Below are 15,538 nucleotides of genomic sequence, written 5' to 3'. Positions count from 1 at the left end.
TCCAAGATCCACATCTTTGGCAATGTGACTGAAAGCTAGCCTATAGTTATTTCTGAACTGTCTCTGCAAACTGAAGAACAAGAGCTCAAGGATGGCTGCTCTGTAAAAATATGAAGCACATCTAGTTGAAAATCCAAGTTTTTGACATGATACAAATCCTCATTAATTGATAAGATTGAGTCCTCCTCCAGCTCTTCATGAAACCTACGATGAATTTAGTAGACATCATGTTACTGTTTCATGAGGAAAAGGAATGAATGGACAATCTCTCTCTCTCCTTCTCTCACTTACACACACACACACACACACACACACACACACACACACACACACACACATTTCCGTTCACTTCTCGTGTAATGTAATCACCTGGCCTCTCCATGCTTCCTAACTCAATAAAGCTGACAGCCTCCCTCACACACATTTCGCACACACGACACTCACAAACAAACACACACATCTTCCGGAAAACAACCTGTGATTTTATTTGAACCCTGTTCCTTCTTTTTCCCCCCCACTGTCACTCCAGCTGTGATCCTATTGGTTCTTCATCTTAGACAGCAGCAGTTAAAATAGCAAGTCTCATCAGCCTCAGACCCTTCCCTGAAAGAGTTTTTTGGAAGTGACTCAACGGTGGATATAGGTGTGAAAATGAAGCGTTCGGAGGGCAGGCTGAGAAATAAACAAAAGAAGAGAGACAGTGTTTGATTGGCGGGGCGAAAGAGAGATTTATTCAATATGTCATGATGCATATTGAGTGAATGGAAGGTGGGCTGATAAATGGAGAGAGTCGAGGTCAATTAAAGTAAAAACAGGTAAAAGAGGTCAATCTTTTTGAGCGTGTTGCGAGTGTGACCTGCAGCCATCACTGATCTCAGGAGCACCATCTGCTCCTCAACGCAGCAGCAACTGTTGCTGAGGTACCTGGGCTCCTCTCCTCCCTGCTCCCACCTTTTACTCCTCCTCTTTTGGCCCATCACCTCACTGGTTTTCTTTTTCTCCTCTTCTCCTTCCTATTCTTCTCTCATCAAAGAAGTACTAATTACACAAAAATACGGTTGATAATTACGACCAGTGCAGAATTTGCTGTTTTTTCATCCCTTCCCTCATACCAATCTGTTTTTTAATTTAAAAAAACTGTAGTTTTCTTTTATTTCCTCAGCTAACTGCTACTGCTGTTATTATTTTCTGCACTTAAGCCAGCCGTAACAGCAGCTATTTACACTTCCTTGCGACACACGCACACTGCTACGCACGTACACCAACCTCCCACAGAATCTCTAATTCTATGAGACTTTTCCTTCCCTCCATCTTTTAAAATCTGTCTGTCTTCCGCTTCTTCGTTCCCTGGCAATTGTGTGGACATGACTCAGGGCCCCCTGTCTACAGAGAGAAAGAGAGAGAACAGGAGAAAGAGTGGTGAAATGAGTTTGATGGTATGGTGTTTAGAGAGAAAGGAAGAAAAGAGGTAGAGTGAGTGGGAGAGAGAGAGAGAGATCGTAGATCAGAACCGTCATGATTGAGCCATCTGCTGAGAGGAGGCCAGTGAGACTCAAACACACACACACACACACACACACACACACACACATCTGCGCTTAAAGATCACCACTGCCACCCGTTGGTCACTTCCTGACACTACGCCTCTCCTTCCTCTCTTTAACACTGTCTCACTGCCCTTCTGCCACCCTGAAGGATCATGCCAGCCGGAGATGAGACACGTAGCTCTAAGCATCGATCAGTCTGGTCTGGCTGTTTGGTGAGCCAGTGTTAAACAGCCTATTCTGTTTGCTCCACAGGGGGTTTTTTTGTGCTCTAATATATGAGATTTATCTCCACATAACTCCTTTCTAAGAAGAGCGAAGCCACACTATGGATTATGAGGCTTTGGCTCTCTCAAAACATATTGAGCATAGTGATGCGTTACAGACTCTTGCCAATGCTACGATGCGCGGCTATAATCCTGCTTTTGCCGTTTCCTCTCTTGCCCTGGAGTTAAATGTGATTTGTTGTACACTGTCTGTTCGTCTGCGTGCCTGTGGGTAGCTGTGGCTTGTTGCATTTTATGTGCACAAACACTCTTTGCTCGTACGTACTGAAAGCCGGCCTAAACGATGTCCACTCTCATTCAGCCGTCTAACCTTTAATAGATTTTTTTTAATGCTCTTCTCCCATTGGCCAAAGCTGGCCATTTCATCCCATTAGAGATTAGCATACGGCTGACTGGTGGAGGAAGTGCTCTTTATATGCTAATGAGAAGATTGTGTATGCAGGACCAACCCGTGGCCCTCGCCTAAAACCGACGTGTAAAGGTGTCACTTTAGATTGCCAACATTGCTTGGACTGTGTTGAAGAAGCGTCCGTTTTGATGGGACACCTGAACCTGATTTAATGAAATAACATGATAAAGCCGTAGATCTGAAGAGGTGTTTCACGTTGTAGGATAGGTCTCTTTTTTTTTTTTTATTGTAAACTCTAATTTAGCCTATTATTGCTCAGTTTTATCCTTTCATTTACACCAACATTAAACAAGACTCCCTATCTCATTCAAATCATTTGTCCAACACTTAGGTGGCCGGACCTGTTTGTGTCCTTGCCAAGAAGTAAATGACCAAAACGATACCACTCACAAATCTGCAGGGTAAACATTATTCATGCATTTTTCAGCGCCCCTATGACCAACAATACCGAGCAGGTATCTCTCTGTTTCAAGTATTTTAGCTAAGCTAAGCTAAGCAAAGCAGCTGTTGGTTGTAGTCCTGTGTTAATCAGAGGGATATGAGTGTTTAGCCTCTCTCTTCATCAAACGCCCAGTAAGAAATCGAATAAGAATATGTCCCAAGATGTCAAAGACTCTGTTCATTTAATCCATTGACACGTTAATTAAAGGTCACTCAACAGTTCATCTGACCGGCTTGCTTTCCCTCTCTGTCTTTTCAGGAACAAGGTGTAGTGGGAATGTCACGACCACCTGGCGCCATCCCACCTCCTCACCCTGCTGGTGGCGTTGCCTCAGGGGTGGGGCCCAACCAGGGGTCAGGTCCACCTCCGGGCTACGTGGGCAACCAACAGCAGGCGGCCATGATGAAACAGATGATGGCGATGGAGCAGGAGAAAAGGGTACAGATGCACATGATGGAGCAGCAGAAACAGCAGCTTTTTCGAGAGCAGAGGCAACAGCAGCAGCAGCAGCTGCTTGCAGAACAGGTGAGTTAGTATTTGAGAACGTTATCGTAGCATGGACATCGTGTGATGCTGTGGTAAATACAGCTATGCTTGCAAGACTCATCTGTCATGCATGGAATTGTAATGTGTGTACATACCTTCCTGTTTATTTTCTGTCTGCAGCTCCTAAGAGCAGCTCATCCTCTCCTCCTCCTTACTGTTGTCTGGTTGCATGTATAATTACCCTGAACTAGCTCTCTCTTCACTTCTTCCTTTTCATCTCTGCAGTGTGTGTGTGTGTGTGTGTGTGTGTGTGTGTGTGTGTGTGTGTGTGTGTCTGCTGTGATAATGTGGTGTTTTCTTTTCATTTCTCTGTCTTTGAGGGACTCAAGTGTTAAAGAGTTTTGAACTCTGAAGTCACCACCCACTATGTTGGTTTTAATTGGATCAGCAAAACGTACACAGATACACCAAACATAACAAATGTGTCTGAAAGGAAATTCATCCTGATAATGATAAGTGTAAGTTGTTAACTGGATATAATAACTATATTTTAAATGAGCAGCACCCCTACATTAAGGGCAACCATTCAGTAGTGTCTTTTTATGCTGCCTATTAGTTTATATATATATATATGTTTATATATATATATATATATATGTTTATATATATATATATATATATATATATATATATATATATATATATGTAAAATGAAACTGCAGTGTGGCATGGCTGTGATACAGTACAAGGGCTCTGCCTCTGGCTTCCTGTCTGGGGACTGATCACTGTTGTTCATTCAAATAATCTGTCACAGTCTTTTGAACAGCCATCTTATTATACCAAACACATATTAGTCTCTTCTGTACAAAACATCTGCCTAACATCTACTGCACCAAAAGTCTCTCTCCCTACTTTAACAAATGTGTAACTGCTGAGCTCAAGTGTGTCACCTAGAAGACATTAAACTTGAGTCTCTGTTCTGATGTTCGTGTGCTTTGGCTTTGGAGATAAATTAGATCAGATGTTTGGTTCACTGTTGAAATCAGTGTTAAGGTCCATTTCATATTGGTTGAAGCACACACGCCCTCTCGAAATGTAATAAATTAACTTTTTGGGATGTTTACAGATCTTATGAAATAAAATCCATGTGCAGGAAGGCCAACAAAAAAATGAGGATTCTTGAACTATTCAGACAAATATGTTGGCCCCAGTGAAGCTCCAAAGACATCTGATTTTGTCAACTCTTCTTTCTGAGAACGCGTGTGTAACACATTCAAAACCTGAACTGTTAACAATTGCTTTTGTCCTTGTGTGTGTGTGTGTGTCTGTCTGTGCTTAGCTCCAACAGCAGCAACATCTCCCCAGACAGATGGGCCAGGGCCAGAGGAATCCATACCCCCAAGTCAATCAGTACCAAGGTGAGACACAAACCAATGCATATTTCTCATGTAAGGATACACTCTATATGTGCGAAACATTTAGATTTTCTATTCAACAAAGCAAGATCTGACCTAAATTAATTTCATTGATGACCATGTTCGTAAATTGAGGTTTTTTGTAAGTCACTTTCTGGATCCTGAAAAAAGCATCCAGATGGTCATCCAGAAAGGCTTGCAATCACACATGTATGGTAGTATGGTATAGGGAGCAACATTTAACAGCTTTCACAGTTTTACTCACTGCCATATTCAGAGACAGATTGCTGCACAAACACAAAAAAAAAACATGTATGCAAACAGCAGCGCTGACTGAACATCACCCTGAACCCAAAGCTCGTCCCCTCTGTCTGTCTCTGTCAGACGCATCAGTTGGCGCTCAGATGCTCTTCAGCCTCAATCTCTCTCTTTCCTCTCTCCCTCCCGCTCTTTAGAAAAAGAAATATAGAATATTCCTCTCCCTGCCTGTTACCACGGCAACTTATCTGTCCTGGATCCCCCAGAGTTCCGGTGAAGTCAGAGAGATGGATGAGAAGAGGGAAATGGGAGAGGAATGGGGAGGGGATAGGTAGATGGTCTAGCAGGTAGCATAGGTTTGAAAGACAAAGAGAAGAGGGAGGGATGAGTGGGTGAGGGGATGATGGAGAGACGAAGAAAAATACTCAGAGGGAAGAGGAGAGTCAAGTTGAAACCATTTATAGCCACCAGAGAGTCTGTCTGCAAGTCTCGGAGATAATTTTGAGGGGAAGAGGAGGCTTCGGCATAAAACAGCGGCCTACAAATATACATGTTGGTTTAGCTCCATGTGATTTTAGATTATACCAGTATTACCTAAAATCAGAACAAAATCATGTGCCTTCTTTTTCATGTCAATTTACCTTCAGCTCCCTGCTTACATATCATCTGCATTCGGACTCCTCTTTTATAGATCCAGTCCTGGCTATGGGATGGGGGGTTAGTTGAATGATGTCAGAAGTGGGTTTATTGGAAGATTTTGGGCCATTTCCTCACTCGCAGACCTCCTCAGCCCATACACTACTGAGCCCAGGCTAATGCTGGCACTCATGTAGGGTTAGTTTTATTTTAGTTCTGCCTCATTAAAAAAAAGTTAACTGATAACCTTTTGTTTTTAGAGTAAGCCGGATGTTATAAAACATGAATTGCTGCTTCTTCACGGACTTATTAGATCAGTCTTGTGTGCCATAAACTGACTGAATTAAATTTAGTATGACAAACACAAATCCCTTCTTAGAGGGTCCAGCTCTTGTTTGATGACTCACTCTTCTCAACATGCCTCTCTGAAGCAGTTTTCACTTATCACGTCCTGAACTTATAGAGTTGTCCTTCCACACTTGTAGCACAAAGAAAACAATTGTTCTTTTTTTAGATATGTTCTCGCCAACAATGAATACACTGTTTACGGGCCAGTGCCTGGGAAGAGTGTGCGAGACAAGGCGGAGGACTATATTATGACTCTTCTTTATGTCAATACCACAGTAAATTAAACATATTTGCAAAATTAAAGAATGTTAATCAAGCAGCTATGGTAGCAGGTTAAAGCCCAGCAAGTGTCCCGTGCAACTGATCTGGACATATCCATTCTCACATCACCCATCCAGGTGACGTCCCGGACATGTTTAGGGGTGGGTTGCAAGATTGAGGGTGCATTCGGATTGTCCAACCCATCTACTTTCACTATCCACTTTACCTTAACCCCGTGACCTTTTCACAAGGTTAAGGAAAGGTGTTAGGAGAATTCATAAAGCACTAAGGGGATCGTGTTGTTTTGACAATCCGATCACCTTTCCAATCCATTTCCACTTGGCGAAGTAATAATAATGCGATGACGGCGGAGATTAGTGACGTGGGTCTGCCGTGGTGAAACTACATTTTTCAGAAAATGGACTACAAAAAGCTCACCTGAAAAATGTTCCCCTCTGCCTCCTTACCGGTGAAATAATCCCAATAACCACAAGGTGTAAATATAAGGTAGGCTATAAGTGATACCAGGATACTTCACTTTGATGGTTTTACAACATCAGCATCACGTTCAGAGTTCACATCTGGGTTTAAGATGTTCAAAGTTGTTGCATCTCCACAAAAGTAATACAAGAATGTATAAAAGCAATGTTCACCTTCCCACACACAAAATAAAAATAATTAAATAAAACTAATTATAGGCCTCTTTCGTAAAGAATGGTCCAGTATTTCCTGTTCTAAAGGAGGTTATAAAGGAAGCATTGACCCACCTTTCCTTAACTTTTACAGAATTCGAACCGCTCTTATCATGACTGCCACCTAAATGCCCCCGGGGTTAAGGAAATAAGGAGAGATAAAGGAGATAGGAGGGACAATCCGACTTTCCCAACTCTATATTTAGTTTTAACTCCTCTTATTTTTCTCTCATAGGTCCTCCTCAGGATCTTGCATCCAGGAGTCAGGCTCTCCAGAACATTCGGGCTGCCCGTTTGCTACAACAGCAGCAGCAGAACCAGCAGCAGATGGTCCAGATGAGCTCTGTTCAGGGCCAGGGGGGCTCGGTGGGACCCCAAACTGACATGGGCTTACCCTACAGCAACCAAGGATCCAACCAGGGTTCACTGTACGGGCTCAATCCCTCCATGAGCCAAATGATCCACCAGCAGCAGCAGCAGCAGCATCAGAGCCAAAGTGTCCAAACCTCCATGGGTCTTCCACCACAGCACAACCCCGCCGGAGGGCCACCCCGGCAGGCAGGTGCAGGTCCTGGGGTTGGAGGAATGCCTGGAGGTCCTGGAGGCGGTGTAGCTGGAGGGTATGGAGGACAGGGGATGTTAATGAACTCGATGAGCCAGCAACCCCTTAAAGGCCCGCCCAATGCCAAAGCCCAAGCACAGAGACTGCAAAGCATGTTGGGAGCAGGAGGAGGGGGAGGAATGGCTGCAGGTGGCTGGCCGCAGCAACAGCAAGGACAGGCACTGCAGGCCATGGGAGGAGGAGTTGGAAGGACTACAGGAGGAGGGGGAGGAGACTTGGTGGGGTTCAGCTCTGCCCAGGGATATGGGATGCAGCCTGGTCAACCCTCACGTATGACCAAGCAGCACTTTCAGGGCCCGGGCCAGGGGATGAGCCAGGGAATAGACCCCAGAGTGGGCAACCCGGCAGCAGGAATGGGCGGCCCAATGATGGGCCCTCACATGGGCGCTCAGCCCAGGACCAACCAGCCGAGGCCCATGGTCATGAACCAGGGGATGAACCAGGGGGTAATGGGCCAGGGCATGAGTGGGATGGGAGGGTTTGGACCGGGTCCTGGTGGGCCAGGATTAGGGGCAGGGGCAGGAGGAGGTGGACCTTACGGACCAGGGGGAGTTGGGGTTGGAGGTCAGCCACCAGGCTACCAAAGGACAGCCAATCAGGACATGTCATCCTATGGTTATGGAGGCGGGCCCTCAGGCGGTGGAGCCTTTGGATTAGATGGCACAGGGCCAGAGATGGACTCAGGTGATGGTTGGATGGAAGAGTTTTTCTCCAGCCAATAGCCAATGTGGAAACTGGAGATGACTTTTACTGGATGAACTATAACAAATGTTGAAACCTGAGGACCAGAAACAAAAAGGATGACATGATTTGGAATGGCATGTTTTTAAGTGAGCTTTTGTGTAATGTTTTGTGTGTGAATGTGTGTGTGCAAGAATGTGAGATGGAAGGAGCAATCATTGTGTCTCGTCCATGTTGATGAAAAACCAATATAGAGATTAAGAGTTATGTTTCGTTCAGTTCAATTTTTTTTTCCCCCCACAGAATTTTTCCTCATGTTCCAGTGTTTGAAAGCAAGCCCCGTTTACACAGCAGTTTTAAGCCCCGTGCTTCAGCAGGGGCTGACTGAACACACAGACTGTTCTCAAGGCAGCAATTTATTTGCGTTTGTGTGTTTGTGCCACCCAGCTCGTACTTCAGATCTCTCCACTATGTGAGAAGCTGAAGGGAGTAGAAAGCACTCTCGGCGCTAACATTTCCTCTCTTAGATTTGTGCTCCCATACACACACACAGAAACACATACACACACACACACACTTTATCTTTTTACCTGCTCTCAGCCTCCTTCTCTGTCTGTCTATCTGTCTCTCACTCTCTCTTTCTCTGTCGCTCTCTCTCCCCCTCTCTGTCTGTCTGTTGCTCTCTTTCTCTCTTATCCTTCATTCCGCTTGCCTAACGTCTTTTCCACCCACTCTCCAGAGACTTATTCCTCGCTCTCGACACTCCTCTCTCTAAAATTATTAACATCACAACACAGTAATGATATTCCTCTTATGTGCCACACAAGCTCACTCTGCCCTCTAGTGCTTTTTGCTGGGAAACAACCTGGGTGATGTTTATACATTTTCTCTGAGTAGCTTTGGAAGAAAGGTGTGCATTAAGAGGAAGAGAAAAGAGACTGAAAAGAAGAGAAATAAAGAATAGGCAGCTAAATCAGAGACCTGGAATTTAAAAAAAACCTCTCAAACACAAAGTCACACTCGCACAGACACACAAAGAAACAGACAAACAAGCTTCAGGCCGGGAGGATAAGCAGATGTGTGTGTGGCAGCTAAACGAGCCAATATTCAATTAAACTTCTGCCTGTGTGACACAAACCACATCACCGGCATCAGGCTGACAAAAGGCAAAAAGATAGCTGGGCACTGAATGTATTTAAGCACCACAAGTGACTTCTTCTTTTAGGGGGGAAAAAAAGCTCAAGCTCATTGTTGTTTTGTTTGTTGCTGTGTTTTATCGCTTACAATGATGCTGGTTGTGTCTGTTGATTAAATGGAAAAAATGATTCAATTAGCCTTTTTTAGTTTGTGTTGTCTTGAAAAAAAAAAACCTGTTTGTCCGCCTGTTTCGCCACAGCCTTCCTATCCATTGTGACAGTTCCTTGTCAATCACCGTAGCCCCGCTTTAAGTTATGGCTTTTCTTGTACAGCAGCTATAATACGCCCTCGCTTCAAACTAGAACGTAACTGTGCTATACTGTAACACTACTGTGAAGAAATATGACTTGTGCCCTTCCAGCGCTATACAAGGAAAATTAACCACTGCTAAGCCTTGAGTTAGTTTCATAGTCAGTAACTTCCTAATCTTCAGACAAGGCTTGAAGGGTAGCAACGGTTAGCATCAAATCAGTCAGTGCTTCCTCTGAAGTCAGTCTCTCCCCTTCTCTGAGCTTAATGTAAACTTGAGGCGTTACTCCAGGCCGTACGGCTCTTCATCATCAAGCTGTCCACTCTTTGTCCTGAAAGTCGGCTAATAAATATGTCAGATAGTTTTTAATACAGTAGCTGTTGGTAAGATAACACCTTACTTCTCTAACTGTTTCTTAATCTTGGTTGACAGATGAAAGGAAGCGTGTTTGTTCGTGCATTACTTTGTAATTTAGCTCATCAGAATGAAAGTTTGGAGGATGATGCTGTAATCAACAAACCAAAAAAGCCTTCTTCTCTGTAAACTAACTCTTTGCCATCAATGCGTTTGTTTTCATGGTTGTTGATGTTGTATAATCTAGCCCTTTAAGCTTAAACCTCCCACCCATCATCTTGTAAGCGTTTCCACATACAGTACGTCAGCACCCACAAGTGAGGTTCAATATACTTGGATTTCGTCATGTTCGGGGAGGGGAAGTACTCCGTTTTACTGTGTGGAGTCTAAAAGTCAGGCAGATGGATTTTTAGGATGTAGAGGTCCCCGGTGTTATAAAGGGGAGATGATCAGGTAAATAACAAACCTGTGTCCATGTCTAAATTACCTCTTGGATTTCGTTTTGGTTTTTTTGGGGTTTTTTGTGCCTCCCCTGCTCATGCTTCCAAAACTTTGATATCTACTCCAGTAGCCTACTCCAGTCAGGCTCCAATCAAAACTTGGAGTCTTAGACCAGTGAAACTGAGATGTTGTGAAGGGAAACACCTGAGGATTACCACTCCAAGGTGGAGGCAGAAAGATAGATCAACACTTCTGGCTCATTGTTAAGGTCACACAGCCTTTATGACCTTCTTGTCGCCTTCAAAGTAAGAGCTCAGATGATAAGAAATCCCTTCAGAAAGAGAAAGGAAGCGCCCTCCAAATATCATTATGTACCGGGACCAAGTCTGTAGACAACATTTGAAACAAAACTGTTGTTGTTGATGTTCTTTGTTTGATTTTCTTTGTTTTTTTTTACTGGTGCTGACATATATGTGATTATGAGAAAAAGTATATAAAAGATAATTGCTATTTGTAAATATGTTTTTACAGGTTTAAATACATCAGATAATACAGTCTCTACTCTGTAAAGAATTTACTGTTTGTTGGAAAATAGAGAAGTATTTTTATTTTGAAGTTTTTTGGTTTCACGTTTAACCCATCTGAGCTATGCCATTGCACTTCAGACAATGTCTTACTACTAATTTGTATTGTAAACCTCTCTTTTTTGGATTTTTTTTTGTTCTCTTTTTTTCTAGTTCAATTTGACTCTGTTCTTAAGCAGTGCTTATTTCTTTTTATCCTGTACAGAATTCTGAAATGTTAACAAAAGAGAACTACAAAAGACCTTTTTTTTTGTTTGTTTTTTTCAAAAACATAAAATAAAGAGAGAACGTTCTCGCTGATCATATTAAATTCAAGTTTCTGTTTTTCATTGGGTTCACTTTTTAGTCCATTCATTTGATCACAACCATTAAAGCCCTTCATGGAAAAAAAATTATAAACAAAAGAATACATGAAAAGCGAGTAAAAACATAGACCATGAAAAACAGTGCCAAAGTTAGCTAGCTACTGTAACACTGCAGGTAGGTTATGGACATAATAAAAATCACATTGATTCTCTAACATCTACAACAAGTCACAGATCAAACAACAGAGCTCATGATGTTGTCCATCGTGGGGTTTCGAGAAGATGGCCCCTAACCAATCTTTACACACTTCATATATATCAGGGGTGCAATCCTTCAAATTGTGGGCAAGTAAATAAATAAGGTCAACGAATGTGGGGACCCAAAGAAAGAACCCGGTCTTGTCATGTCTAGTCTGCATCAGAGCCGTCATATTTTTTCGAATGGGAACTCCCTGAGCTGAATGACTCAAGGTCACAGAATTAAAAGACGAGATTGAGAGAAGGTAGCTCGCTAACTATCTGGCTTCAATGTTTTAACTGTTACAAGAGTTCATACAGCAGTGCCATATCAATATATTGCAGAATATGGAAAACAATGAACATATTTACATGTATAGTGCACTGGCTGTTGTCGTTTTGCAGCAAAAGTTGGGTTAAATTTGTTGCTAGCTTAAAAAGTGATCAGTGTCTGTGGCCATAAAGATTTTTAGTTAAACTCTCAAATATCTACAAATATACCAACATTATCACAAATGTATAATCAATTAATTTTTGAGATATGCTTTGGCATTCTCATGCTATTAACACATGAATAAAAATGTTGAAGTGATGAAAAGGGGGTGTTGTATGTGGACAAAGACGAAGACATTTAGACGACAAGCAGTATTTTAATTTCATTTCAAGGTCATGAGACTGACAAAGACAGATGCATGCACATTCATGTTGATCCTCAAACCAGACTGACTAACTGCTCCAGTAATGTTCTGTCTGACACGCCAGATTTGCATAATTAAACGTGCATATGGTAAAGAGCAGAGCCTTAATTCTATCTGGCAGTAATAGCTACGATGAATCACAGGCTCCATGTTGGTGTGAACAGACAGACACATAGACAGGCCGCACGCAGGGCCAGGACCTTTTTGTTGTAATCCATCTTTTCTTCACAAACGCCCCTTTCAAATTTACTCCTCCTCCTCCTCCTCCTCTTTTAGCCACACCCACTTTCTTCATCTCTTCTCTTTATGGTGGCAACCTGCTTTACCTCTCCTCCTCATCTTCCAGCTACATTTTTTTTCCATTCCACTTTCCCTAGCTGCTTCATTTCTCCTCGACTCCCTATCTTCCACCCCCAGCACCACACACACACACACACACACACACACACACACCATCCAGTACACTCCTGCTTCCCATCTGACATTGATAAATGGAGACTAACAGAGATGACAACATCATTACTCATGTTCAGTAGCGACACCACCGAGGACAGAGAAAAACGAGAGGAAGAGGGAGGATGAAGGACAGGACAGAGGGAGGAAGATGGAGAATGAAGGGGGTGGAGGGGGGGTTTGCTACAATCCACCCCCAGGTACACACTTTAACAGCTACAGAGAGCACGATGTTGAGGTGTCCATTACTGGTGTGAAATAGTAGAACAACTGTTGATAGTACCAGCTGCCTGAAAGATTGAAACTCCTCGCTTTCCTACACAAATCCAATCAGACTGAAGTAGCTGCAGGGCTGCAAGAAACCATTATTTTCTTTATCACTAAATCTGCTGCTCCTTCAAATGAATCATTTATTGTTTAAAATGTCAAAAATGTCAATACGTGAACATGGCACATTACCAAAGCCTCTGGAATTTTGTCAAACTTGCAAATTGTGTAAATTACAAAATGTTTAAATAAAGATTTTTGCTGTTGGTTAATATAGCATATATTCATTTATTGCCAGACATTATTGTAAAAATCAAACAACATCCCACATGTTAGATAAATGTTAGCATTTTAATATCCTACCAATGAGAGCTCCTGTGTGTAGAAGATAACCAGATAGTGTTCCCCTCATTCATCATCATATGTCTCCCAAAACCAAACCTACAATTCTGTTGGACAACTTAATACTCCAATACCTTCACTTAATACAAATGACAACAATGATACAACAGGTCATTTATATGGGGACCATTTTGTTTTGTCTGCATTGATCGTCTTGCATTACTTAGTGTATTCTGCTGGTTCACTCATTGCAGACAAAGTATCTGACACAAGTTTGCTATTGGAATATGTTCATGTTTTTCGCTATAGTGCCTTAAATGTGTTTTTTCTTGTGGTGAGAAGACTTAACAAATGAAGTATCCTACCAAAGCTTTGACCATTCAGTGCTACCAGGACATGCAACACTACATGATATGTGTAATTTATTCATTTTTAGTAGTGAAGCTCTTTCACAATCACCCAGTGTTTATTAAAAAAAAAAATGTTTTTTTTCTGCTACAAGCAGTGCAAAATAAATCCACTGTTTCTATGGATCATATCTGTTAGGAAACTCTTCCAGTGTGAACAAACTTACTTAATAATCAAAGCTTAATATTAGAAGTCTGTGATGTATGTGCCAATGACTGGAAATCAACTTGATATTGAGTGTCTTATATCAGCATAGCCCAAAATGGTACACCATTCACCCAACTGTTGCTAACATGGTAAGACAAAGTACATAGTTTTAATGCCAAGTGCATCATTTCTGAAGTAGAAAATACGATTAAAAACTATGTCATTATTCCACAGTGTATAGGGAGGCTAAAAAACATATATATTGAACAGTCTTAATTTCTGTCAGCGTTCATGAGATCATCAGCAGCACAAACACAGAGCCAAACACAAGTCCAGGTTCATACAGCCAGTTCTCTTCTGTAAAGAAATCACTGATACACACATCGTAACACACAGGACCTCCCTGGCACACACCCCAAAGGCTCTGTTATGGGCTCTAATTGGAACGACAAATGAAATGTCACAAAGAGAGGGAGATGAGAGAGAAGAATCATTCACTTTCTCTCCCTCTCTGAGTAATAAGGTGAAGAAATGAAGCTTCAGAGATTTGGACTGCAGAGACACTATATATATATATATATATATATATATATATATATATATATATATATATATATATAGTCTGTGTGCATGTGTGTGTGTGTGTGTGTGTGTGTGTGTGTGTGTGTGTCAAATTGATGAATGTGGTAGCAGGAGCCATTGTGGTGGTGGAGGAGTAAGAGGCCACCAGATAACAGCAGAGCAAGGCCTAAGCTGTCTCACACCATGAATAAAACACCATGGAAATCTCTCTCTTTCACACACACACACACACGCACACACACTGCATGAAAACACACAAGATGATTTCTAATTACCTTCTGACCACGTTATCTTTCTGTTTGGCTGAGTTATTTAAATTGAAAGTATCAGACTGTAGGATGTGCTCATCATGCTGCCCCTGCTTGTTAATGATAACCTGCACATGTATTTATACTGTACATACTTACACACATACTCAGTGACCTGTCCACTTTTCCTTACACCTTAATGGTCACAGTGCAAAGTTTGCACGTGTATCTATACCAATGGTTATGTGGATAGTTGCAGTGATGTGGTTTCATCGCATTTTTGTTAACATGGCGCCCTCTAGAGGACAGTGTCTGGGACCATCTTGCTCACTGTAAGGCTCTATTCATTTCCTTATTTTCACTTCAACAGTAACCAAAACCACATGTTCAATTTAAAATAGCACTAAAACAACATGTGACTAATTTTGATAAACACCTGCCATGCTCCACACTGAAGGTGTTTTGAAAATCCTCCCAGTCTGCTTTTTGTTTACATGTTAAACAATGTTGCATCGTTTTTTGGAAATTGTACTGTAAATGTTTTTGACAAATCAACAGAACAACTGAACGCTGAAAACAATGAAAATCTGTTCCAAGTGTCACAAACCAAAGCACAGAAAGGGGTTTGTGTTAGTGTGTCTGCAAGAAAGAAAAAGAGAGAGCAAGTCAGACTTAATGTTATAGCTGTGCACTTTCTATTGTAACTGTGAACCAATAACTTATATTTCACTGCATTTATGTGTCCCTCATTTTACTTAACAGAGGCCGGTTCTTCATTTGCAAACTCCGTTCAAAAAGGGCTTAAACTCTCGATGTATACCTCACAATGGGAGTCAGACTTGGAGTAGGACATTTGAACAACCATACAAAAGGTGGAGGAAAACAATTTGGCCTAAAGGACACTGTGAGAAATGGATGTATTGTCACCTAAACAAAGTGAGTTT

General features: G+C 42.0%; 1 protein-coding gene across 1 annotated transcript; it reads left to right on the top strand.

Moving 5' to 3' along the window:
* The first annotated feature begins 2,918 nt into the window (after window positions 1-2,918).
* LOC306819698 (mastermind-like protein 3) lies at window positions 2,919-11,217 on the top strand. Its single transcript, XM_079337154.1, has 3 exons — window positions 2,919-3,207; window positions 4,508-4,586; window positions 7,014-11,217. Exons 1-3 carry the CDS (start codon window positions 2,959-2,961, stop codon window positions 8,120-8,122), a joined length of 1,437 nt encoding a protein of 478 aa, XP_079193280.1. The 5' UTR covers window positions 2,919-2,958; the 3' UTR covers window positions 8,123-11,217.
* Window positions 11,218-15,538: the final 4,321 nt, after the last annotated feature.

The sequence above is a fragment of the Symphodus melops genome (genome assembly GCF_947650265.1).
Source record: "Symphodus melops genome assembly, chromosome: 2".
NCBI classification, from domain to species: domain Eukaryota; kingdom Metazoa; phylum Chordata; class Actinopteri; order Labriformes; family Labridae; genus Symphodus; species Symphodus melops.
Note: the sequence above shows the minus strand (reverse complement) of the source record. Positions and strands in the feature narration are given on the sequence as shown.